Here is a 26,237-nt window from a genome sequence, read left to right on the forward strand (position 1 = left end):
TGCGCATTTAACGCGCGTTATTTTTCCCAGTGAATTCTGGGCCAATATCAGTGGGTGTAATGGAGCCGAGATAAGTCATGGTGTTCACTTCACAATTTATGGTTAGGTACAAATGTGTAAAGTAGAGCCATTGGATATTTCCACAGAATAGTACAGCACAGAAAGAGGCCATTCAGCCCATCGAGTCTGTCGGTTATTTCGAAGCACAATCCAGTTAATTCCACTCCCCCGCTCTTTCCCCATATCCCCGCAACTTTTTCTCCAAGTATTTATGTAATTCTCTTTGAAGGCTACTATTGAATCTGTATCCACCACATTATCAGGCACTGCATTCCAAATCCTACCTTTGTTGCATTAAAAATGTTTTTCCTCATGTAGCCGCTGGCTGTTTTGCCAATCACCTTAAATCTGTCCCCTGGTTGTCGACCCTTCAGCCATTGGAAACAGTTTCTCTTTACTTACTCCATCTAAAGTCTTCCAAGATTTTGAACACCTCAATCAAATCTCCTCTTTGCTTTCTCTGCTCCAAGAAGAACAACCCCAGCTTCTCTAGTGTATCCTAACAGTAATCCCTCATCCCTAGAACCATTCGAGTAAATATCTTTGGTACCTTCTCCAAAACCTTCCCATCCTTCCTAAAGTGTGGTGCCCAGAATTGTACACAATACTCAAACTGGGGCCGAGATAGTGTTTTATATAGGTTTCGCATAAATTCCTAGGTTTTGTACTCTTCCTCTATTTATAAAGCCCAGGATTCCATATGCTTTCTTATCTGCTTTGTTAACCTGTCCTGCCACCTTCAAATATTTATGCACAAGCATCCCCAGGTCTCTGTTGTGCCCCTGTAAAAATTATGCAATTTAGTATATATGGCCTCTCTTCATTCTTCGTACAAAAATGTATCACCTCATACTTCTCTGCATTGAATTTCATCTGCCATGTGTATGCCCATTCCACTGGCCTGTCTGTCTGTCTTGAAGTGTATTACTATCTTCCTCGCTGTTTACTGCACTGCCAAGTTTAGTGTCCTCTGCAACTTTCAAAATTGTGCCCTGTGCCTCCAAAAAAACAAGTGATCCTGGCACTGAACCTTGGAGCGCTACTGTATACCTCCCTCCAGTCCAAAAACAGCTGTTGTTCACAACAATAAAAGCAAAATACTGCAGATGCTGAAATCTGAAATAAAAACAGAAAATGCTGGAAATCGCAGCGGGTCAGGCAGCATCTGTATAGAGAAACAGAGTTAACGTTTCAGATCGATGACCCGTCACAGCTGTTTTCTATCCCTTAGCCAGTTTTGAATCCCTGCTGTTACTGCCTCTCTCAATCCCATGGGTTTCAATTTTGCTACAAGCCTAATATGTGGTACTTTATCAAATGTGGAGTGAAGTTGTCAAGAAAAATTATAGAGTACTTGTAGAAATTCTAGAACACAGGATTTACATGTAGAACTATGATCAGCATAATGGTCCCAAGTTTCCACATGATTTGCTCCTGATTTTTAGGGGCAACTGGTGTAGAACGGAGTATCTTAGAAATCTGAATTCTCGACATTTAGTTTGCTCTAGTTCTAGTCAGTTAGAACAGTTTCACTTTGGAACAGAATTTTCTTTTGAAAAGGGGGCGTGTCCGGCCACTTACGCCTGATTTCAAAGTTTCGTGAGTGAAAACTTACTCCAAACTAACTTGGAATGGAGTAAGTGAAGATTTTTGTACACTCGAAAAAACCTTGTCTACACTTTAGAAAATCAGGCGAAGGTTACAAATTAGGCGTAGGAACGAGGAGGGGGGGGATGGGAAGTCATTAAATTATACAATCAATCCTTAGTTATACTTATACAAATGTTATACAAATAAATCCAACCGGAATAAAAATTTATAAGCAAAGAAAAGATTAAATAAACCATGTTCCTACCTGTGTGAAAGTGCTTCAGGCAGGCCTTTCATGTTGGAGACAGGCAGCGGTGTGGCGTCAGTGTCTCGACGGCAGCGGCAGCAAGCTTCGAGCTGAGCTGCAGTGCTTGAGGCAGGCCTTCATACTCTTCGTGGCTGGTCGCGAAGAAGCAGCACCGGACGGACCCGAGGCCATTTGGCCATGAGATATCAGCGGCGTCAGTGGCTGGCCGGCAGCCGAAGAATCAACGCAGGACACACGCAGCTCATTAAGGTTCTTGAAGCCATTCGGCCATGCTTTAAGGGCGGCGTCAGTGGCTGGCCGGCAGCCGAAGATACAGCAGCAGCCTTCGAGCTGTGAGGAGGACTGAGGCCATTTGGGCAGGGAGAGGCAGCCACATCGACAGTTTTATATTTAAATTTGCCGAATGGGTGCTGCATTGTCAACACCACGTATTATTGCAAAGTTGAATTGGCACTTTTATTTCTCCAAACACACAGTCCTTAATTTGCATGCACCAATGCAGCACCGGTTCTGCAAGTTTAGCAGTGAAAAGCTGAACTCACTGATTTCAGCAGGTGATTTATTCAGCAGTGCTGCTAAAAGCACTCCCTCACACACAGAAATATAAAAAAAAATTAAATTACAAGCCTTTGCAGGGGTCCAAGAAACAAATCTTCACTTTTTCTGCAGTATTTTAAAAAATGGCCGAGTGCCAATGTTTGTGTGAGACTGCGCGAACGCTCCAACGCGCAGGCGCAGGGTTGCCGGCACCACGAAGGCTAATTTAAATTGTACCCGCCCCCTGCTACTTAGAAAATCGGCGTGAGTGTTAGGCTCCACCCCCTGCTGCGAAGAGCGTGCCACGCCAAGCAGACATCGAGCTCCAAGGAGCTTGAGAATATCGGACTTTTTTTTAGGCGCAGTTTTCGGTGCGAAAAACAGGCGCCCAACTCGGAGGTGCGCCGTTTTCGCCGCGGCACGAAACTGGTGGATTGCTTGTATTGGTTACAATGTATTTTTATTTGTTTTAGATATGAATGTGAGGAATCCTTCACAACATTGAATGTCGACATTAGAAATCATCAAAACCTGCTTGACTCACTTGAACAGTATGTCAAAGGAGACTTATTGGAGGGTGCCAATGCATACCATTGTGAGAAATGCAACAAAAAGGTATTCAACAATTCTTTCTTCGAATTTTCTTGAATATATTTTAGTTACAAGAATTTTGTCGAACTTCTGCAGTCAATATAATAACCACGTTGGATGTAGACTTACCATTATACTCTGCCAGCTTTCGTGATTTCATAGCTGCTGTTCCATTGAGCTTGTCTTGCACATTCCCATTATTTCACCTTTGACTTTCCACATGTCTTCTGAATTGCCATTTGTTCCATTGCTACCTGAGGATATAAAAATTTAGTGATATGATCCCCATCATCTACAATCTTTTAAGGACTAGACTTTCGGTACATCATCGCCCATATATGCGCTGAGATGCAGGCTATCTCCCATATTTGCTGAAAAGTGGAAACTAGTGCCCGATTATAGCCCATTTATTGCCGGTGCAACTTTCGGCATACATGAATGAGCTGCATCGCCTGGCCTATTTTTTTTAAAATGATGTCATCCTGGTGCAAGGCCGAGAATACTGTTCATAATGGAAACTAGCACCCGATTATGGGCCCAGATTATTGGCGAGTGCTCCTTTCGGCATTTTGCCCATAATTCGCCCAAAAAGACGCTGAAGAAAAGCTGCAATCACCTGACGTTAACTCGGCACTACGGATGCCATTTTGTAACTCGGGAGGATCTTTAATAAAAGGCTGCTTGAAGTGCTTATCAGGAGAAGCAATTTGTGAGTGATTTTTAAGGGCCTTTTTGACTCTTGCCAATTATCTAATCACATTTGTATTTGTTGAAGACAAATTAACGGCATTTATAGTGATGGGGCCTGTAATTTCTCAACCAATATTGATCACTAATCACATGCTGCAGAATAGAGATGGGAGAAGGTATATTGAAGAGCCTAATCAAAGAGGTGGCAGACTGCTGAGGAGGAGAAGTTACACCCAACGCATTTACAGGGATAATCGATCATACCTCGACTTGTCCGATAACATGTGTGTTAGAAGGCTGCCCTTCAGAAAGGAGGGCATCAGTGAGATATGCCAGCTAATTAAGGGAGATCTGCAGCCTACCAGCACCATCAGGACCGCACTGCCCTTTGAGGTTAAGGTTACTGCGGAACTTTTCTGCTACACATCAGGTTCCTTTCAGGCCTCAGCTGGCGACATTTGTGGTAACTCTCAGCATGTTGCACATTGCTGCATTCAACAGGTGACTGAAGCCCTTTACACATGCAGGATGGACTTTATAAACTTCCTTATGACCATGGAGGCACAGACTGAGAGGGCTTTGGGTTTCTCGAGAATAGCAAACTGCCCCAAGCTGCAAGGAGCAATAGACTACGCACATCGCCCTGCGAGCACCTTTACAGGATGCAGAGGTGTTTAAGAACTGAAAGGGATTCCACATCCTGAATGTGCAGCTTGTTGTCGACCGCAAGCAAATAATCATAGCAGTAAATGCAAATTTTCCAGGGAGCATCCATGATGCGCACATCTTGCGTGAGAGCACTGTCTCTGACCTGTAAGAGTCGGCCATTGGATGCTGAGGGATAAAGGATATGGCCTTGCCAGCTAGCTCATGACCCCCTTTCACAAATATATATAACCCCCCCCGCCACCAACAGTCAACAACATTTTTAACACAGTATAACAAGACCCTCCCACCATCCCCAGCAGTGAATATTGAACAATTTTTTTAATAACAATATACAACCCCCCCCCACCCCAACCTGAGGCCACACTTCACTCCTGCACCTTGACCCCGCCCCCTTTGTCATAACCCCCCCCCCCTGGTTTCCCACTAAATCCCCGAGTCATGGAACCAAGACATCTTGCAGCAGAGCACCTCGAGGTCTGCAGCTGTGGAGGGGTTGACGTCGGCAGAATGACCTCAGTGGCTAGAGGAGAGGAGGTTTGTGAAGAAACGTCTTCCGAGTCAGAAGGAAGTTCTTCCTACTGTCTCACATCTGTCGTGGTGGTTGGTGGTACGTGCCGTTTCCTGAAACTATCGGAAGCCGCAAGGCATCGACAGAGTTGGTCGTTCACCCCATTGCCCCAACTATCTGCTGCATGCCCTCCGTTATTCGTGCAGACAGTGTGGCAATGTTGCCGGTCAACCCACCAAGCGCCTGGAGGAGCGCTCGACCTAAGTTGACGTTCGTCCTTGACAGTGAGACCATGTCCTCATTTGCATCTGTCCATTGCAGCGCGTGCCTACCTCGCCGACTCGGCCTCTGCGGGGTAGGCGTGGGCACTGGATGCCTTGGAGTGGCCTGCTGTAAGCCGCTTGGCCCCGCTACTTCATCCATTGAGAATGATGTGGCCACAGGTACCACAGATGACAACTCCGGACCGCTGGTGAGCTCGGCAATGACAGGACTGTAATGGGAGGGAGCACCGTGTCCATGGGCTGTGCTCGGAGACCTCTGTGTGGCCGGAGCTAATGTCCCAAAGTGTCCCAGGGCAGTTTTCTCCCAGGGCAGTTTTCTCCCAGTCCAGGCTGGGTCACTGTGTGACAGCAGCCGGAGAGACTCTCACAGTCTGGGTAAAGGTGACCGGGCCCCTCACTGCTCAGTCGTGCCCCAGCCACCAACGTAACCAAAAAGGAGACTGTGCTTAAGTTAAACACTTGCTCATAGCACACACAAATTCTCCTCCTAAACCAAAATGGTAGAAATGCCGAATGTTTGCGGTCTGTCTGTTTCCAGTCATTCCTTTAAATAATAATTAATACTGTTGATTAAATGTAAGGCATCTCAGCAAAATTAGACTTGGAGTGGAGGTTCCGAACCCAGTCCAAATCTTAGTAGGGAAGCTACCCAAGATTACCCAGCTTAATTACAATCCGGCAGATTTACATTCTAATTAATTCAGTGCAGCATTACAATTTAAAATTTAATAATTTAATACTTTTGCCGAAACAACCAGGCTGTTCCACCTCTTGTGGCACTGGTCTGCCTCATGCCTATCATGGGCCACAGATGAAACAACGGTGGCGATATCGCCCCATATTTTTTGATAGGTCCGAGGGGGGAGGTTTCCCATGCCCACCCCGGGTTAATTGGCCCCACCTATTCTCCACCTCATTAACGAGGGCCTCATTTGCCTCATCCGAGAAGGCTTTTGCCCTCCTTCTCCCTGACAGCTCCTCCTGCTGCATACTGGTATCACTAGACAGGCTTAAACTGAGCAGACTGCTTCCCTTCTCTGAGACCTGGGTGTCATGGTACATCAGTCATTGAAGGTTGGCATGCAGGTACAGCAGGTGGTTAAGAAAGCAAATGGCATGTTGGCCTTCATAGCGAGGGGATTTTGAGTACAGGGGCAGGGAGTGTTACTATCGTTGTACAGGGCCTTGGTGAGGCCACACCTGGAGTATTGTGTACAGTTTTGGTCTCCTAACTTGAGGAAGGACATTCTTGCTATTGAGGGAGTGCAGCGAAGGTTCACCAGACTGATTCCAGGGATGGCGGGACTGACGTATCAAGAAAGACTGGATCAACTGGGCTTGTATTCACTAGAGTTCAAAAGAATGAGAGGGGATCTCGTAGAAACGTTTAAAATGCTGACGGGTTTAGACAGGTTAGATGCAGGAAGAATGTTCCCAATGTTGGGGAAGTCCAGAACCAAAGGTCACAGTCTAAGGATAAGGGGTAAGCCATTTAGGACCGAGATGAGGAGAAACTTCTTCACCCAGAGAGTGGTGAACCTGTGGAATTCTCTACCACAGAAAGTTGTTGAGGCCAATTCACTAAATATATTCAAAAAGGAGTTAGATGTAGCCCTTACTACTAGGGGGATCAAGGGGAAAGCAGGAATGGGGTACTGAAGTTGCATGTTCAGCCATGAACTCATTGAATGGCGGTGAAGGCTCAAAGGCTCAAAGGGCCGAATGGCCGACTCCTGCACCTATTTTCTATGTTTCTCGCTCCTTCTCTCTCTCACTCATCTGAGCATGCGCAGATGACCCCATAACTCCCGAATCGTGAGAAAACATCTTCGCTAAAAAAAACGCGCATGTGCCAAACGGCTGTTGCCATGGACGCCAGCCTTGCACGACTGAATACATCATTAAGGCCCATTTCACATCGCTAAGACTAACGCCCAAATGAAAAAGGCAAAACTAGCGTGTTTTTAAATGGACGATACTCCAGCAATCCTGAAAATGTTTTAAAAAGCACTAAGGCCGGAAATATCGCCCAAATAATAGTGGAAAGTCTCGCCCTAAGTTTTCAAACATAATGTGCTTTCTTTTATTCAATATCTGCATCCATTTGGATTATGACCTGTCATTCACCAGGAGCAAATCACCCAAGAGTGCTTCCCTTTAGGAAACTCACTTCAATACAGTTTCACTTGATGCAAGAATAAAGCAAGTTGTAAGCTATCAGAGCTTTACTCCTTCTATTCATTCGTAGCTTTTTGCTCTTCTCCAGTTATCTTGTTTCCAGTTATTCCTAAATGGTTTTATAATAATTTATTTATAACTAAGTTTGCTCTTATTTTTTTTTCTGTACTTCTGTATATGGGTTTCTGCTGTTTATTTTCCTCCTTTGCCTGTAAACGTCCAGTTCAATTTGTACTGCTACACATTCCTTCTGTAGAGTTGCATGCAGGTAATAATAAAACAATTTAAATTTTTCATGACGAGCAGGATCGTAGGAACAATGATATACAGGCAATTCTCAATTATCCGTACACTGATCGAACGGGAAACCGTTGTAACGGGATTTAAAATTCTGCTGCTAACAAATGAAAAGACAGCTCCAAATAATTTGGAAAAATAGCCTTGCTCATTGTCTCTCTCACCTCACTCACTCACCTCACTCACTCAAACTCACTCTCTCTCTCTCTCTCTCTCTCTCCGTAAAAATCACCCTCCTTTGCCCTTGCTTTGTGTGTGTGCGCGCTGCTGCAGCCACTGTCTCTCGCGGCTGACGTTGGGAACAGAGGCAGTGCCGGCACCGGGTTCCAGGCACAGAACCTGTACATGCATGCTGGTAATGTCTATCTTTTGTTATTGTTTGTAGCTGATTGTATTGATTCATTAAAGTTTTAACTTTAACATGTCGACTCACCCTAACGGAAAAATCGTTTACCCGGAATAGTCCAACCCCCGAGGGTCCCGGATAATCGAGAGTTGCCTGTATAGGGAAAAGGAGGTGGAAGCAGGAAGAGGGGAAGGAAGGGATAAGGTGGGAAGAGTAGAGAGGAAAGGAAGTGGAGGGGTCAGATGGAGAGGACAAGGCAAGAAATAGAGGGAGCACAGAGATGGGAAAGAAAAGAGGGATGGAATGGGAGGATAACCAAAGGTCAAAAAATTTATCTTTGTGGAAAAGCAGTGGCTGCTGCAAGAAAAGGATCAGTTGGCGAAATGGGTGGGAGGCACCCTGTGGAAAGACTGCTAATATAGCCATAATGGTCTCTGACTAACTCTATTCCCGAACGGGACACTGCACTGAATATGTGTGAAGCACTGCAGGGGTCTCTGCAAAGAGGTTAAAAATGGGAGTTTCTGAAAAAGGGCGTTGGAAAGTGGAAAATTGTGGATTGTTTCAAGTGTGCTTTGTTCTTGGTGCTGTATTCCCATGGGACAACTGTTGGGCACAGGGTTCACCACAACACCAACTTAGTAGGAGATATTGGGCTGCAACACAGGAACAGGCCACTGGACTTCAATTTACAAGAACAAAGGAACATCTGTAGGCTGACGGGGTCAGGACAGAGTCGCAAAACCAAATCAACCAGTGTACAAATCTCTAGTCAGTAAGGTTGGTTGGGTGGGGAAGAACATGGCTAAACTTCAGTGTTACCTAATTTCAGTGGACAATCTTTCAAAGTGCTGCCAGTCCCAGTTTCTGTCTGTGATTTCTTGAGGATCTCAACTGTCCATCTTCCACTTCACTGAAGTTCTTTTTTGATGATCGTTCAGTCATTGGGTGCTCCTATTGGACCAATGTTTGAACATAATCTTCTACATCTTGACTCTCAAAATCTTCTGGTGGAATATTTCTTTAGTCTGTGTGTGAACTTCAACTTCATTATAAAAATATTAGGGGAGAAATGGAGAAAACAATTAGTGTATTTTTTTTTAAGTTGGTAAACAATGGTTTGATTTAATGCATGGAGGATTTCAGTTTCAGTACAGTGCTGTCACAATGTTAGTTGAGCCCACTGTATTTAAAGACTTGCATAAAATGCTTCTCACAGCACTACCTGCAGGTGCAGTGCCATTAGAATGGAATTACATTTTTCCTCTGCAGCTGTGGGTTTCCTGACATCAATCTTAGACTCTGGTGGGGGCAAGGAATTTGTAGCTCTGCCTTCCAAATATTCTTCCCTTGATCGACAAGGATTCGGTTGGGTGGCTTTCACACCTTTCCTTTCTTGGTAAGTTGCAAAGCAGAATATTTATTCAATATCTGGCTGCTCCCTTTTACCCTCCTGTTGTTAGCGTAGCAAAAGATTTGATATAATTTGCTGCTTTAAAGAAACTTACTATTTAATTTAAAGTTCTGTATGGAGAGGATCAATGTTTCCGTTAAGCTGCGTGCGTGCGTGGCCGCATAGTAATCTGCAAGGTCCCGAGCAAGCTGCTCATAATCTTTTACATTGGAAATAACCACGTTTGCACGGATATTTAACGGGACCACACATTGAAAGAAACGAGCTGCGCAGAACATAGTGCAGCCTACAGGGAATATTGTTTTTCTCTCCATCAGATCACCATGCCGCTTTCAGCCATGGCTGGTAAAGGACGGTTTTAAGCTGTTCTGAGTAATTTTTAATATTAATCGTGGAGCACGTTCTATTTATGGAGGTGTTTTTAATTTGCAGAACTTTTTCTTAATTTTATTCTTGAGAGGTTTTAAGGGTGATTTAATTATTTGCTTTTGGTGGCCATGTCATATAACTTAAGATCATGTTATGTTATGCGCACAGCACCACCTACTGCTTAAGAATACCGTTAGAATATCGAGACCGCTCACCATTTTTAAAATATATATTATCAGTCATTTGAGATGTTATACACACGGAGTTGAGGCGAAGGGCAGTATTGATTTCAAGAAGGATTAGAGGGTTGGGGGAGGGGGGGGCGGGGCGGTAATTCGACTAAATGGAGCAAGGGAAAAAAGGAGAACAGGAGGGAGGGAATAAAGTGGGAGGGTGAGGAACATGTGAAGAGGAAAGGAGGGAGAGGGTAAGGAGGCGTGAGAGGGAAAAGTGGGAAGGGAGACAAATTGTAATAACTGGAAATTTCATTTTCTGGGGGAGAAGGAGAAGGAATTGTTTTATTAGTTCCTGGGATGTGGATGTCGCTGGCAAGGCCAGCATTTATTGCTCATCCCTAATTGCCCTTGAGAAGGTGGTGATGAGCTGCCTTCTTAAACCGCTGTCGTTCTTGTGGTGAAGTTACTCCCACAGTGCTGTTGGGGAGGGAGCAAAGACAATTAAGATCAATGGGGATTGAGGTGAGAGCCAGCTAACCATTTGCGATGGAGATTTACAGCCGGGTAGGGTGATTGCTGTGGCTGGGAAATGCATTTGGAAAACGTTACTGTCAAAAGGGGCAGGAAACGTTGTATGAGTAGCTTGCAAGGGGAGCTGCGGTCAATGGGGGGTTGCGAGGGAGTGACTGGCAGCTATTACGTGTGTTCGAATGAAAATGCAGCCTGCAGGGAGTTCTTGTCATGGGCGAGCAAATGAGAACTTGACTCGGAAAGTGGGGTGGTGTTTGAGTGCAATCTAAGTCAGTGGTGATGGGGGGAGGGGGCTCAACAATTTTGGCTTGGGTCGGCAGGGTTTTATGATTGCTTACTCAGTTGGTTACCTATGGTTCTTGCTTAGCAAGGGTGTTGTAGGTCAAACATGGAGGTGGGGAGGTTTGAGTACTTACTCAATGGTTGGAAGGTAGAAAGCGTTTGGGTTTTATTCCCTTTTTTTCTTTGCCAAAAAGGGGGGACTCGAATATTTGCTCAGCAACTGGGGTGAAGGGGTAGTTCTACTGCTAATTGAGTGTATAATACTGGGGTGGGAGTGGCTTTCAAGAGATTGTTACTCAAGTTCATTTGCACTTTCATTAAAGGCCTCTTATCTGCTATCGTGCCACCGACATCTGATAGTTATTTTGATTGAAAATGTTTCCGTCTTCGGCTTTTTAGATTTTTCTTCTGGGCTCCGTTTGACTTTCTGGATCACTTCAAATATTCCTTGGGTCCATCATTTTCTCTCTATACATCCGTCCATATAGGATTTCCTCAGTCATTTTTTGTGAATCTTGATTTTTATTAATGTAAGGTGATGCAATTTAATATCACTAAAGTTGCTTTTCACTAATAACGGCTTCCCTGGTTAGCTTATGAATCAAATATCTGCAATTTACTCAAGGTACTGTTTGGGCCGCCACGCAACGGTTTGGTGGAGCCCCATTGTTTTCAGTTTGTCAAGTCATCATCATAGGCAGTCCCTCGAAATCGAGGAAGACTTGCTTCCACTCTTAAAGTGAGTTCTTAGGTGGCTGAACAGTCCAATACGAGAGCCACAGTCTCTGTCACAGGTGGAGCAGATAGTTGTTGAGGGAAGGGATGGGTGGGACTGATTTGCTGCGCACACTTTCCGCTGCCTGCGCTTGATTTCTGCATGCTCTCGGCGATGAGAGTCGAGGTGCTCAGCGCCCTCCCGGATGCACTTCCTCCACTTAGGGCGATCTTTGGCCAAGGACTTCCAGGGGATGTTGCATTTTATCAGGGAGGCTTTGAGGGGGGTGTCCTTGTAACGTTTCCGCTGCCCACCTTTGGCTCGTTTGCCGTTAAGGAGTTCCGAGTAGAGCGCTTGCTTTGGAAGTCTCGTGTCTGGCATGCGAACTATGTGGCCTGCCCAACGGAGCTGATCAAGTGTGGTCAGTGCTTCAATGCTGGGGATGTTGGCCTGGTCGAGGACGCTAATGTTGGTGCGTCTGTCCTCCCAAGGGATTTGTAGGATCTTGCGGACACATCGTTGGAGGTATTTCCCCAGCGTTTTGAGGTGTCTGCTGTACAAGATCCATGTCTCTAAGCCATACAGGAGGGCGGGTATTACTACAGCCCTGTCGACCATGAGCTTGGTGGCAGTTTTGAGGGCCTGGACTTCAAACACACACTTTCTCAGGTGACCGAAGGCTGCATTGGCGCACTGGAGGCGGTGTTGAATCTCGTCGTCAATGCCTGCTCTTGTTGATAAGAGGCCCCCGAGGTATCGGAAGTTGTCCATGTTTACTGAGGCGTACGAAAGTAATGGCCTTATGCTAAACATCCGTAAGACAAAGGTCCTCCACCGGCCTGTCCTCCTCGCTGCACACCACTTCTCTCCTCTCCTCTCCTCTCCCCTCCCCCCCCCTCCTCCCCCTTCCACGGCACAGCCCTGGACAAAGTGGAGTTTGTCAAGTAACAATATGTTGACAGCACCACTCATTTCTTTTGGAATCCTGAGATCACTCACCATTTTTAATACAATTGGAACAAACCACTGACAATTGTTCCTTTAATATTTTTATAAAGTTATTCAAAGTAATTTGTGTAGAGTCTTTCAGCTGGAAATATATGGATTTGAAATTGCAAATCTGTACTTAGTCTACAGTTGTTCATAGGAGCCTGGTTCCTGTTGGGAGAGGAAGTAAGTTCTGTCGTTCCACACCGATTTGCTGTGATACAGGTATTGTGTTCTAGAATCCTGAATGGATCTGTGCTGAATGCACAGTATAATGTATGTGTATTCTGAGCTAAATTCGTAGCAGTTACTTCAATAATCCAAAATGCAAAGTTATACCTGACCCTTGCATACTAATTCCAAGTATGCTCTTAATTGTCTTTACAGGAACTTTTGATATTCCCAAGGTTCAAACATTTGTAGGCTTGTGGTTCCAACCTTTTCTTACTACTACTTTTGCTGCTTGTGTCTCTTTCATGGAATGGTGACAACACCTCAATACCAGTTGATACGAAGTGTTGAAAGTTTTGTTCCTGTATTCCTCCAGCTGCTGCTCCCTGCGATCTTTATTTAATCCTTCAAAAACTAACATTGGAGCCATTCTAATAAATGCATTCCTGTTAGCTTAAATATCAGCATGAAGGGTTAATGAGTTGTGTGCCCTAATAGATTATGTTTAAATTGTAAGACGTGTGAACAGGATAATCCTCTGATAACGACTCTCAATCCAATCAAGATTTTTGAAGCGTTTACGTTATTCCAGGAAAGGTCACGCTACATCTGTACTTCCACTGAAAGGAAATATGACCTGTTGGCTAAGTGTTGGACTGTTTGTGGATAGATGAAAAGTGTTAAGTTAGTCTGGACAGTATTCAAGAATAAAGCCTTGGGTAAATCTGTTTGAAAGCTGAGGTTAACGTATTGGGTGTCAGAGTATATGTTTGCTGAGTTACTTAGTAGGCTTTGAGTAACTGAGTTGATTGGAGCCCAAGCTACTTGTGCAAAAGCTGCTACTTGGAATGACATGCAGATCTTTTTTTACTCCGCAATTTTTAAGTTGAGCCTTCATGTGCAGAGCTCAGCCAATCATATTTTTTGATCAGTTTATTGGAAACCTGGCTGGGTAAGGACCTGGCTTAATGCTAATTATTTGAAATTTCTGTTCCTTTGTTATACTGGACTTTCATTTTTATGGTGCCGGCACTTTACAGGCAATTAATTAATTTGAAATGTAGTGTACTGTTACGCAGCCAAACATGGTAGCTAATTTTCACACTGAAGATCCCACAAATTGCCATGAGATGAATGACCAGTTAATTTTTGATGTTTGAGGGATAGATGTTGACCAGAACTCCCTGGTTCTCTGAATTGCGCTATGGAAAGTAACATTCCACCTGGCATCAGTTTAACATCAAATCTGAAGGATGGCATTTGCATTATTTCTTTTCCACATTTTAAACTGGCACATCGATATTTCAGTGTAATTTTCTAGTTTAACTGCAACTTTGAGTCATGCAGCATGCAGCTACTTGAGTTAAGTTATAAACATGAGTTGTTAGGAATTCAGATTTCTGCAATTTTCTTCAAAGATTAGTATTTTAATTTGATAACTAAGGAACCTCATTTGGTGTCCAGTTTTTTGAAAACCATATCCATATCTCAACCTTACATATTTGCTAAGATGAAAGTACTATTGAATACAGTAAACATTGCTACAAACTCAAAAGATCCAATGATGCATGTGTGTAGACAGTGAGGTTGGCTCTTCTGCGTTTCTCAGTTGAATAGCTTCTTTGCACATGACGAATGAGTGAAGTAGTGGACAGCTGATATTGCCTGTGGAATTGTACCCGGCATGAGCTCTGCTTTAGGAGAGGAGAAAAGAGGTGGAAAATACACCGAAGATACTTTGTTAAAATTGTAATATTTTCTTATTTTTTTAAAGGGCAAGAGGTTTCTCTGATATTTATGTTTACAGTCGCAAAATCTTTTTCTAAACTTGATTAGTCCTGTAATGTTTCCTGTCTTGCAGGTGGACACAGTGAAACGTTTGCTAATAAAGAAGTTGCCACCAGTTTTAGCAATTCAACTGAAGCGATTTGACTACGACTGGGAAAGGGAATGTGCAATTAAATTCAATGACTATTTTGAGTTTCCACGGGAGCTGGATATGGAGCCTTATACTGTGGCTGGGGTTGCCAAGTTGGAAGGGGATGACATCAACCCAGAAAATCAGCTGATCCAAAATGACCAGCCAGATAATGAACAGCCTGGTAGCACTAAATATAGACTAGTTGGAGTGTTGGTGCATAGTGGTCAGGCCAGTGGTGGACATTACTATTCATACATCATTCAACGGAATGGTGGAGATGGTGAGAAAAACAAATGGTATAAATTTGATGATGGTGATGTAACTGAGTGCAAAATGGATGATGACGAAGAGATGAAAAACCAGTGTTTTGGTGGCGAGTACATGGGTGAAGTGTTTGACCACATGATGAAACGTATGTCATACAGGCGGCAAAAACGATGGTGGAATGCCTACATACTTTTTTATGAACGTATGGACACAATAGATAAAGATAATGAATTAATTAAGTACATTTCTGAGCTGGAGATTAGCATTAAACCGCACCAGATAAAGATGCCAAGTGTCATTGAACGAAGTGTACGGAAACAGAATGTGCAGTTTATGCACAACAGAATGCAGTATAGCCTGGAGTATTTCCAATTCATTAAGAAACTACTGACCTGTAACAGTGTCTACCTGAATCCTCCACCTGGTGAGTAAGCATTATACTTTTGATAATACTGCACCTTTAGAAATATAAAATCTTGTTATTTCACTGTTAAATACTTTTACCGATGCATATTTTAAGTCTGTAGTTAAAAGTAAAAGTTTGTGAAAATTGTATATGTTGTCTGCCGAATAGTTTAGATTGGAAAAAGTTGCAATTTATTTTAAATATAAGAGAAGTTGATAGTTTATTTTTTTTTTAAAAGGATTTTTTTTTTAAACACAGCATTGAGTGCATTATATTACAAATTTCAGTTCTACACAAGATATTCTCTAGTTTAGTATCATCAGTCACAGGTGGACCCTGCATCCCCTGTAATCTGGGTAGTACATCTACTGCCCAATATCTAAACAATAGTGTGACCCAGCAGCGCTTAACACAAAGACCTTTTATTACGTGATCTGCCATGAGCTTTAGAAGTTTACAGCACAGGCAACTATTCAGCCCATTTTCTGAGCCAGCTCTTAGCTCGAGCAATCCAAATCTAATCCCACTTTTTTTTCAGAAGTTGGACTGGTGAGCACTAGTGAGACAAACCAACAATTTGGTTCATCTTCATGAAATATATTAATGAACAGAATGTAGTCTGTCGTGAAATACACCTTTTATCTCATCCAGGAGTCGCTCCACCTCCTTCTGGCTGATAACACCCACCCCCTTTTTGGTGTGGGAGACATGGCAACAGCATTGCCAGTTTAATTGTGTCTCCTTTTGGCACTTCCTGAAAGGAAATTACTGTTGAATTACCTTTACAAACCTCTCTGGAATCTGCTTACTGCCCTTGCTTTCCCACTCAACCGTATAGTTTAAAACTGATACGGTTAACAGATTAATGGCTAACTCATTTCCCCTTGGGAGGGCATGTACAAATTCCCAACTACCTTTGTTTCATCATCTCCAGGCTTATTGTTGAGTCAGAAAAGTATGCTGAACTTTGGGAATTAACTTCTGTGGCCTAAATCTGACTTCATATCAGCTACACACAGTTGGGTGTCACTGAACATTCAGCAGTACTGATTGTTGTCGAGGGCTCAATTCAAGCAGTCAATGCTAGGAATTTACTCACGTTGGATCATACGGAGCATGCACTGATAATTGGTACTGAGGAACCCATGATTGCGACTTGTTGACACCCAATCCTTTCAGTGTCAGCTGTGGCTCAGTAGCACTCTCGCCTCTGAGTCAGAAGGTTGTGGGTTCAAGTCCCACTCCAGGGACTTGAGCACAAAAAAATCTAGGCTGACACTCCAGCACTGCACTGTCGGAGGTGCAGCCTTTCGGATGAGACGTTAAACCGGGGCCCTGTCCGCTCTCAAATGGATGTAAAAGATCCCATGGCACTATTTCGAAGAAGAGCAGGGGAGTTCTCCCTGCTGTCCTAACTAATCATCATCAGAGGCAGTCCCTCGAAATCGAGGAAGACTTGCTTCCACTCTAAAAGTGAGTGAACAGTTCAATACGGAAATTACAGTCTCTCTCTCAGGTGGGACAGACAGTCGTTGAATGAAAGGGTGGGTGGCGAGTCTGGTTTGCCACATGCTCTTTCCACTATCTGCACTTGCTTTCTGCATGCTGTGGCGACAAGACTATAGGTGCTCAGCGCCCTCCCAGATGCTCTTCCTCCACTTAGGGCGGTTTTTGGCCAGGGACTCCCAGGTGTAGGTGGGGGTGTTGCATTTTATCAAGGAGGCTTTGAGGGTGTCCTTTAAACATTTCCTCTGCCCACCTGGGACTCGCCTGCCATGTAGGAGCTCCGAGTAGAGCGCTTGCTTTCGGAGTCTTGGGTCAGGCATGCGAACAATGTGGCCTGCCCAACGGAGTTGGTCGAGTGTGGTCGGTGCTTCGATGCTGGGGATGCCGACTTGTTCGAGGACACTAACGTTGGTGCGTCTGTCCTTGCAGGGGATTTGTAGGATCTTGTGGAGACATCGTTGGTGGTATTTCTCCAGCGATTTGAGGTGTCTACTGTATATAGTCCATGTCTCTGAGCCATACAAGAGGGCGGGTATCACTACAGCCCTGTAGACCATAAGCTTGGTGCCAGATATTTATCACTTCAACATAAAAAAAACAGATTATCTCATCATTATCACATTGCTGTTTGTGGGAGCTTGCTTGTGCCCAAATTGGCTGCTGCATTTCCTACATTACAGCAGTGACTAAACTCCAAAAGTACTTCATTGGCTGTAAAACGCTTTGAGACACCCGGTGGCTGTGAAAGGCACTATATAAATCCAAGTCTTTCATTTTTCAGGGAAGTAACTGCCAATGTAGTAACATGGAACTTTCTTTGCTTCAGGATCTCCATGAATGAATATTGCAACTGCCCTTTGATAGACGAGAATTTTTTTGAGAAAGACTGAGTAACTTTAAAAAAAAAATTTAAATTGCAGCAACAGAATTTGGGATGGATTGTGAAGATTCCTCTTTCTCATTGGTAGCGCACTTGCCTTGAGACGGAAGGATATGGGTTTAAGTCCCACTGCAGAGATTTGAGCACACAATCTAGCTTGACACTTCAGTGCAGTACTGAGGGAATGCTGCACTGTCAGAGGTGCCGTCTTTGGGATGATGCATTACACTGAGGCCCCATTTGCCCTCTTGGGTGGACATAAAAGATCCCATGATGCTATTTTAAGAAGAACATGGCAGTTCTCTTGGTGTGCTAGCCAATATTGAAAACTCAACCAACATCACTAAAATAGATTTTCTGGTTATTATCACATGGCTGTTCGTGTGACCATGTTGTGTGCAGTTTGTCTCCTGTGTTTCCCTACATTATAGCAGTGACTGCACTTCAAGAAAAATATATCTCTTTGGCTATCGACGACAACAACTTGTATTTATATAGCACCTTTAATGTCGTAAAACGACCCAAGGCGCTTCACTGGAGCATTATCAAACAAAATTTAACACCAAGCCGCATAAGATGATATTAGGGCATATGGCCAAATGCTTGGTCAAAGTGGTAGATTTTAAGGAGCTTCTTAAGGGAGGAAAGTGAAGTAGAGGGGTTTAGGAAAGTGAAGTAGAGGGGTTTAGGGAAGTAATTCTTATCTTAGGGCCTTGGCAGCTGAAGGGCACGGCCGCCTATGGTGGAGCGATTAAAATAGGGGAGGAGTGCAGATATCTTGGAGGGTTGTAGGGCTGGAGTAGGTTACAGAGATGGAGAGGATTGAAGCCATGGAGGGATTTGAAAATAAGGGTGAGAATTTTAAAATTGAGGTGCTGTTAACCGGAAGCCAATGTAGGTCAGCAAACACAGCGGTGATGAGTGAATGGGATTTTGTGCGCGTTCAGACACGGGCAGCGGAGTTTTGAATTACTAAGTTTATGGAGGGTAAATTGTGGGTGTCCGACCAGGAGTGCGTTGTAATAGTCAAGTGTGGAAGTAAAAAAGGATGAGGGTTTCAGCAGCAGATGAGCTGAGGCTGGGACGGAGTCGGGCAATATTATGGAGGTGGAAATAGCCAGTTTTAGTGATGGCATGGACATGCAGTCGGATGCTTATCTCGAGGGGTCAAATACAACACCAAGATTGCATGAAATCTGGTGTCTGATTCAGCCTCACAGTTGCCAGGGAGGAGGATGGCAATCGTTGACTGGTGAATGGAGTTGGTAATGCTTTGTGATGCCCTGAGGTTGTGAATGCAAACTCTTTTCTTTTCTTTTTCTTTCTTTCGTTTTTTCCTTTTTGCCTCGCTCGCTCTCTCCCACACTCCCTTGTTCCCTCCCCCCCTCATTATCTCGCTCGATCCCCCTCCTCCTCGCTCAATCTCCCCCCCCCCCCCCCCCCCCCCCCCCGGCTTGCTGGTCTTCTCTCTCCCTACTCCCCCCCCCCCCTCCCCCTCCCCCCAAGCTCGCTTGTCGATATTCTCTCGCTCCCCGTCTCCCCCCTCTCCCTCTACAGCATCCTATTGTTTTATTTCAAGGGATGCAGCAATCAATAAATCATACTGCCATTTGGCCTGGGGGGGTTTCACAAAGTACCTATCTATGGCCAACTCTTCAAATGTGGCTTTTCCACGTATATCCATTTTTGGACTTAGCTCATCAAAACTTTGACTGTATTGCAGTTACTCAAAGCATTTCAGGATTGGGATTGGGGGTTCATATTTCAGAAAGATCCCAGCTACAACTTGTGCAAGCCCTAATGATTTTAGGAGTAGCATTCTGGATTACCGTAAAGATTTTCTGCCTTTTAAAAGGCTTTAGACATTCAAAAATCTCATACCTTTACAGTTGCTTCAGATCTGAAATAGAGATGTGAAAAACTATTTTAAAATATTAAGTTTGTTTCCAGCAGCCATCTTTATGGTCCTCAGTGTCTCACTGAGAACACTGCAGCTGAGCCTTCTCATATAGTAGTTTCCTGCAAATCGCCCTTTCCAACTAGTAAAGACCAACCAACCAGCCTTCTGCTTTAGATCTTGTGGTTACAATAAAATAATGTCTAGTGACGACCTTCCCCGCAGTTGAAGGTGGTAATGGGCATGATCCTGACTGGATGGGCGCCCTCCTTGTAAGAATGCTGAAGTTGGTGGTATGACAAATTTGTGGTTTGCCATCCAGTCTATGTTTAGGAGTGAATGATCCCCCCCGGTTTCGCTTGGCGAACTTTTAGATCATCCAATTCAGATTGAATTCCAGTTTACCATATCAACCTCCAATTATGATACCCACAAGCTACTTTGTGAATTAATTAATAGTTTCTTGCCAAATCCTCAACGGAGAAGACAGATAAGTCATGCACGAATGGATGTTAACTTCAGAAGCATGATTTTTTTTCAGTCTCGGATATGGGCATTTTTTGCCTATCCCTAGTACTTAAATATTGAGTAAGTAACCAACTACAAATAGAAGTTGAAGACAGAAATACTTGTAGACAAGATTCACTAACAATGAAGGACAGAAGTTATAAAGGCAGTTCAGTGATACCACATCAATTTAGCATTAAACATAGAAATTTACAGCGCAGAAGGAGGCCATTTCGGCCCATTGTGTCCGCGCCGGCCAACAGAGATATCCAGCCCTGAAGGTTACATATAAACCTATGAACAATGGCGGAAGGATGAAGAGCACCCAGCCCAACCAGTCTGCCCCACACAACTGCGACACCCCTTACACTGAAACATTCTACACACCACCCCAATCGGAGTCATGTGATCTCTTGGGAGAGGCAAAGACTAGATTAAAAACCCAGGCCAATTGGGGGGGAAAAATCTGGGAAAATTCCTCTCCGACCCATCCAGGCAATCGAAACTAGCCCAGGAAATTAGATGCATTGTTGATTGTCAAATTTTCAACGAAATCAGTGTCTGAGATTGATATACTTTGGTGAAATTAAGTTCAGGATCGGCTCCCTAGATAGCTGACAGGTTAACAGCATTCGATAGCCTGTCTATTGGACAGATGTTTGTGTTCGCGGTTTGCAATGTTTCAGAGCTTATACAGTGTTGTTGTTATGGGCTGGGTGCTTGAGTTTACTGCTCAGCTTCATTGCATGATGTCGACTACAGGGACGTCGACTGATGAACCTCCTGTCGAGGTGTTGTCCATTCTCCTCATCTGCTCCAACTGAATCCACCCAAAGTACCAGTGACTGTAGCTGTGATGCCTTAAATCTCTCCTTCCTTGATTTCAGGCAAACTTGTACATTTGAGTAACACACTATCTCCTCCTATAAGTGGCTGGTATAGTCTTACAATCTAACTGCCATCACCTTTTTGTGCTGGGTACACTTTGGCTCTTCGAGAGACATCCTTCTACATTTCTAGGTAACGATCGCTGGAGGAAAGAAACAAGGGGATGAAGGACACAGAATCTGCTGAGAGGTGTGCCAAACATCCTCTTGTATTCCTTAAATTTCAAAGAAAAACACCTTTCCATTCAATTGTCCAATCTTGGAGGCGCATGTCCGAATCGTTTCTCTTTTGGTGTCAGTCACTTAAAACAGCTATGCAATAACATTTGAAAACCTCCAAGTTAATAAGACACCTTGGTGTGCCAGATTACACTCTTATACCCAAGCTCCTCAATCTGTTTTCTAATGAAGGGTATTACCCTGGTTCAGATAAGGCGTGACATTTGTATATCCCACGACAAGCCATCTCTGCTCTTTGATCATTGGTAAGGAATGTCTTGTTTACATAACCTTTCTTGGTTTTAATTAATTTTAGTGTCCTTTGATTTTCCAGCATTCAGTTTCAATAAGAACATCATAAATAGGAGCCTCTAGCCTGCTATGCAGTGAGATCATGGTTGATCATGCTCAACTCCACTTGCCTGCAATATTCCCCATATCCCTTGATTCCCTTAATATCCAAAAATCTTATCGATCTCTGTCTTGAGTATGCTCAAAAACTGAGCTTCCACAGCCCTCTGGGTAGAGAATTCCAAAGATTCACAATCCTCTGAGTGAAGACATTTTTCCTCATAACAAGAAATAGGAGTAGGAGTAGGCCATATGGCCCCTCGAGCCTGCTCCGCCATTTAATACGATCATGGCTGATCCGATCATGGACTCGGGTCCACTTCCCTGCCTGCTCCTCATAACCCCTTCATTTCTTGACGGTTAAGAAACTGCCTCTGTCTTAAATTTATTCAATGTCCCAGCGCCCACAGTTCTCTGAGGCAGCGAATTCCACAGATTTACAACCCTCAAAGAAGAAATTCCTCCTCGTCTCAGTTTTAAATGGGCAGCCCCTTATTCTAAGACTATGTCCCCTAGTTCTAGTCTCCCCCATCAGTGGAAACATCCACCTTGTCAAGCCCCCTCAGAAGATCACCAATTCTTCTGAATTCCAATGAGGCCCGACCTCTTCATAAGTCAACCCCCTCATCTCCGGAATCAACCTAGTGAACCTTCTCTGAACTGCCTCCAAAGCAAGTATATCATTTCGTAAATATGGAAACCAAAACTATACGCAGTATTCCAGGTGTGGCCTCACCAATACCCTGTATAACTGTAGCAAGACTTCCCTGCTTTTATACTCCATCCCCTTTGCAATAAAGGCCAAGATTCCATTGGCCTTCCTGATCACTTGCTGTACCTGCATACTAACTTTCTGTGTTTCATGCACAAGTACCCCCAAGTCCCGCTGTACTGCAGCACTTCGCAATCTTTCTCCATTTAAGTAATAACTTGCTCTTTGATTTTTTTCTGCCCAAGTGCATGACCTCTCACTTTCCAACATTATACTCCATCTGCCAAATTTTTGGCCACTCATTTAGCCTGTCTGTCCTTTTGCAGCTTTTTTGTGTTCTCCTCACACATTGCTTTTCCTCCCACCTTTGTATCATCAGCAAACTTGGTTACGTTACACTCTGTCCTTTCTTCCAAGTCATTAATTGATTGTAAATAGTTGGGGTCCCAGAACTGATCCCTGTGGCACCCCACTAGTTACTGATTGCCAACCCGAGAATGAACCATTTATCTCAACTCTCTGTTTTCTGTTAGTTAGCCAATCCTCTATCCATGCTAATATATTACCCCCCACCCCATGAAGTTTTATCTTGTCCAGTAACCTTTTATGTGGCACCTTGTCAAATGCCTTATGGAAGTCCAAATACACCACATCCACTGGTTCCCCTTTATCCACCCTGTTCGTTGCATCCTCAAAGACCTCCAGCAAATTTGTCAAACATGACTTCCCCTTCATAAATCCATGCTGACTCTGCCTGACCGAATTATGCTTTTCCAAATGTCCTGCTACTGCTTCTTTAATAATGGACTCCAACATTTTCCCAACCACAGATGTTAGGCTAAATAGGTGTGTTACATTTGCAGTTTTCCAATCTGCTGGGACCACCCCAGAATCCAGGGAATTTTGGTAAATTACACCCAATGCATCCACTATCCATGCCGCTACTTCTCAAGACCTATGATGCAAGCCATCAGGTCCGGGGATTTATCCACCTTTAGTCCCATTATCTTACTGAATACCACTTCCTTAGTCATTGTGATTGTGTTAAGTTCCTTTTCCCGCCCACCCACCCCCCCCCCCACAGCACATCCCCTTGACTATCCACTGTTGGGATATTGTTAGTGTCCTCTACCGTAAAGACTGATGCAAAATATTTGTTCAGAGTTTCTGCCATCTCCGTGTTCCCCATTACTAATTCCCTGGTCTCGTCCTCTAAGGGACCAACATTTACTCTAGCCATTCATTTCTTTTTTATATACCTATAGAAACTCATGCTATCTGTTTTTATATTTCATGCTAGTTCACTTTCATAGTCTATCTTCCCTTCCTTAATCATTTTTTTAGTCATTCTTTGCTAGCTTTTAAAAGCTTCCAAATCTTCTGTCCTCCCACTAGTTTTGGCCACTTGGTATACCCTTGTTTTTAATTGGATACTGTCCTTTATTTCTTTAGCCACGGATGGCTATCTTTTCTCTTACACCAGTTTAGTTCCCAACGTTGACCACTTTGTAACCACATCTCCGTAATGACTATTGGATCAAACTTACTCATTTCTATCTGCGCCATTCATCTATTCTGTTGCGCATGTTTCGAGCATTCAGATATAGGGCCCAAGTTTCGGGCCGCGCCTAAATCGGCGCAGCCCGGACCTGGACGCCCGTTTTTCGCGCCAGAAAGTGCGCCTAAAAAAAACTTACCTATTCTCCGGCTCACTGCAGGTCCTCTGGAGCTGTGCGCGGCGCAGCATGAGCTGTAGGGGGCGGAGCCAGGTCCCTGCGCTGAAAACAGTACCGGACCCTCTGCACATGCACGCTACAGTGGGCGCGCATGTGCAGTAGCTCCAGGCGCCCAAAACTGTGGGAGGGGCCCGGAGCACGCAGCCCCTAGCCCTGGCCGAATAGCCTCACTGGGGCTGCGTGAATAAGGCTCGTCCCACTCGACCGAACCCGACCCGACCCCCGCTCTCCAACCACAACCACCCCCCCCCCCCCCCCCAGACCTCCGCGACTCTTTCCTCCCCCGGATCTCAGCGACACACTCTTCCCGGACCTCCGCGACTCCCTCCCCCACCCCCACCCCCGGACCTCCGCGACTCTCTTTCCCCTTTCCCCCCACCCCCCCCCTCCCCCCTCGAGACCCGACGCCACCTACCTGTAAATCCAGCCCAAGGTCTTGGGCCCAGCCGTTCAGCCTCCTTCTCTCCATCCCTCCCCCCCTCTCTCTCCTTCCTTCCCTCCCCTCTCCTTCCTTCCCTCCCCTCTCCTTCCTTCCCTTCCCCCCCCTCTCATTCCCTTCCCCACCCCCCTCATTCCCTTCTCCCCCCCCCCTCATTCCCTTCTCCCCCCCCCCTCATTCCCTTCTCCCCCCCCCTCATTCCCTTCTCCCCCCCCCCTCTCATTCCCTTCCCCCCCTCATTCCCTCCCCCCCCTCATTCCCTCCCCCCCCTCATTCCCTCCCCCCCCTCATTCCCTCCCCCCCCTCATTCCCTCCCCCCCCTCATTCCCTTCCCCCCCCCTCATTCCCTTCCCCCCCCCTCATTCCCTCCCCCCCCTCATTCCCTCCCCCCCCCCCTCATTCCCCCCCCCCTCATTCCCTCCCCCCCCTCATTCCCTTCCTCCCCTCTCATTCCCTTCCTCCCCTCTCATTCCCTTCCTCCCCTCTCATTCCCTTCCTCCCCTCTCATTCCCTTCCTCCCCTCTCATTCCCTTCCCCCCCCTCTCATTCCCTTCCCCCCCCTCTCATTCCCTTCCCCCCCTCTCATTCCCTTCCCCCCCTCTCATTCCCTTCCCCCCCTCTCATTCCCTTCCCCCCCTCTCATTCCCTTCCCCCCCCTCTCATTCCCTTCCCCCCCTCTCATTCCCTTCCCCCCTCTCCTTCCCTCCCCCCTCTCTCCTTCCCTCCCCCCTCGCTCCTTCCCTCCCCCCTCGCTCCTTCCCTCCCCCCTCGCTCCTTCCCTCCCCCCTCGCTCCTTCCCTCCCCCCTCGCTCCTTCCCTCCCCCCTCGCTCCTTCCCTCCCCCCTCGCTCCTTCCCTCCCCCCTCGCTCCTTCCCTCCCCCCTCGCTCCTTCCCTCCCCCCTCGCTCCTTCCCTCCCCCCTCGATCCTTCCCTCCCCCCTCGATCCTTCCCTCCCCCCTCGATCCTTCCCTCCCCCCTCGATCCTTCCCTCCCCCCTCGATCCTTCCCTCCCCCCTCGCTCTATCTCTCCCTCCCTCCCTTCTCCCTTTTCCCTCCCTCCCTCCCTCCCTTCTCCCTTTCCCCCTTTCCCCCCCCTTCTCCCCTCTCCCCCCCTTCTCCCCTCTCCCCCCCTTCTCCCCTCTCCCCCCCTTCTCCCCTCTCCCCCCCTTCTCCCCTCTCCCCCCCTTCTCCCCTCTCCCCCCCTTCTCCCCTCTCCCCCCCTTCTCCCCTCTCCCCCCCTTCTCCCCTCTCCCCCCCCTTCTCCCCTCTCCCCCCCCTTCTCCCCTCTCCCCCCCCTTCTCCCCTCTCCCCCCCCTTCTCCCCTCCCCCCCTTCTCCCCTCCCCCCCTTCTCCCCTCCCCCCCTTCTCCCCTCCCCCCCTTCTCCCCTCCCCCCCTTCTCCCCTCCCCCCCCTTCTCCCCTCCCCCCCCTTCTCCCCTCCCCCCCCTTCTCCCCTCCCCCCCTTCTCCCCTCCCCCCCTTCTCCCCTCTCTCCCCCCCTTCTCCCCTCTCTCCCCCCCTTCTCCCCTCTCTCCCCCCCCTTCTCCCCTCTCCCCCCCCTTCTCCCCTCTCCCCCCCTTCTCCCCTCTCCCCCCCCTTCTACCCTCCTTCTCCCCTCTCCCCCCCCCCCTTCTCCCCTCTCCCCCTCCCCTCTTCCCCCCCCCCTTCTCCCCTCTTCCCCCCCCCCTTCTCCCCTCTTCCCCCCCCTTCTCCCCTCTCCCCCCCTTCTCCCCTCTCCCCCCTTCTCCCCTCTCTCCCCCCTTCTCCCCTCTCCCCCCCCCCTTCTCCCCTCTCCCCCCTTCTCCCCTCTCCCCCCCCCCCTTCTCCCCTCTCCCCCCCCCCCTTCTC

General features: G+C 46.2%; 1 protein-coding gene across 1 annotated transcript in view; it reads left to right on the plus strand.

Moving 5' to 3' along the window:
- usp9 (ubiquitin specific peptidase 9) overlaps positions 1 to 26,237 on the plus strand; it is a 275,233-nt gene that overhangs the window by 193,690 nt on the left and 55,306 nt on the right. The window contains 2 exon segments of the mRNA XM_070892701.1: positions 2,929 to 3,070; positions 14,525 to 15,275. Of these exon segments, the coding sequence (XP_070748802.1) occupies positions 2,929 to 3,070; positions 14,525 to 15,275 (893 nt within the window).

The sequence above is a fragment of the Pristiophorus japonicus genome, chromosome 11 (assembly GCF_044704955.1).
Source record: "Pristiophorus japonicus isolate sPriJap1 chromosome 11, sPriJap1.hap1, whole genome shotgun sequence".
Lineage (NCBI taxonomy): Eukaryota > Metazoa > Chordata > Chondrichthyes > Pristiophoridae > Pristiophorus > Pristiophorus japonicus.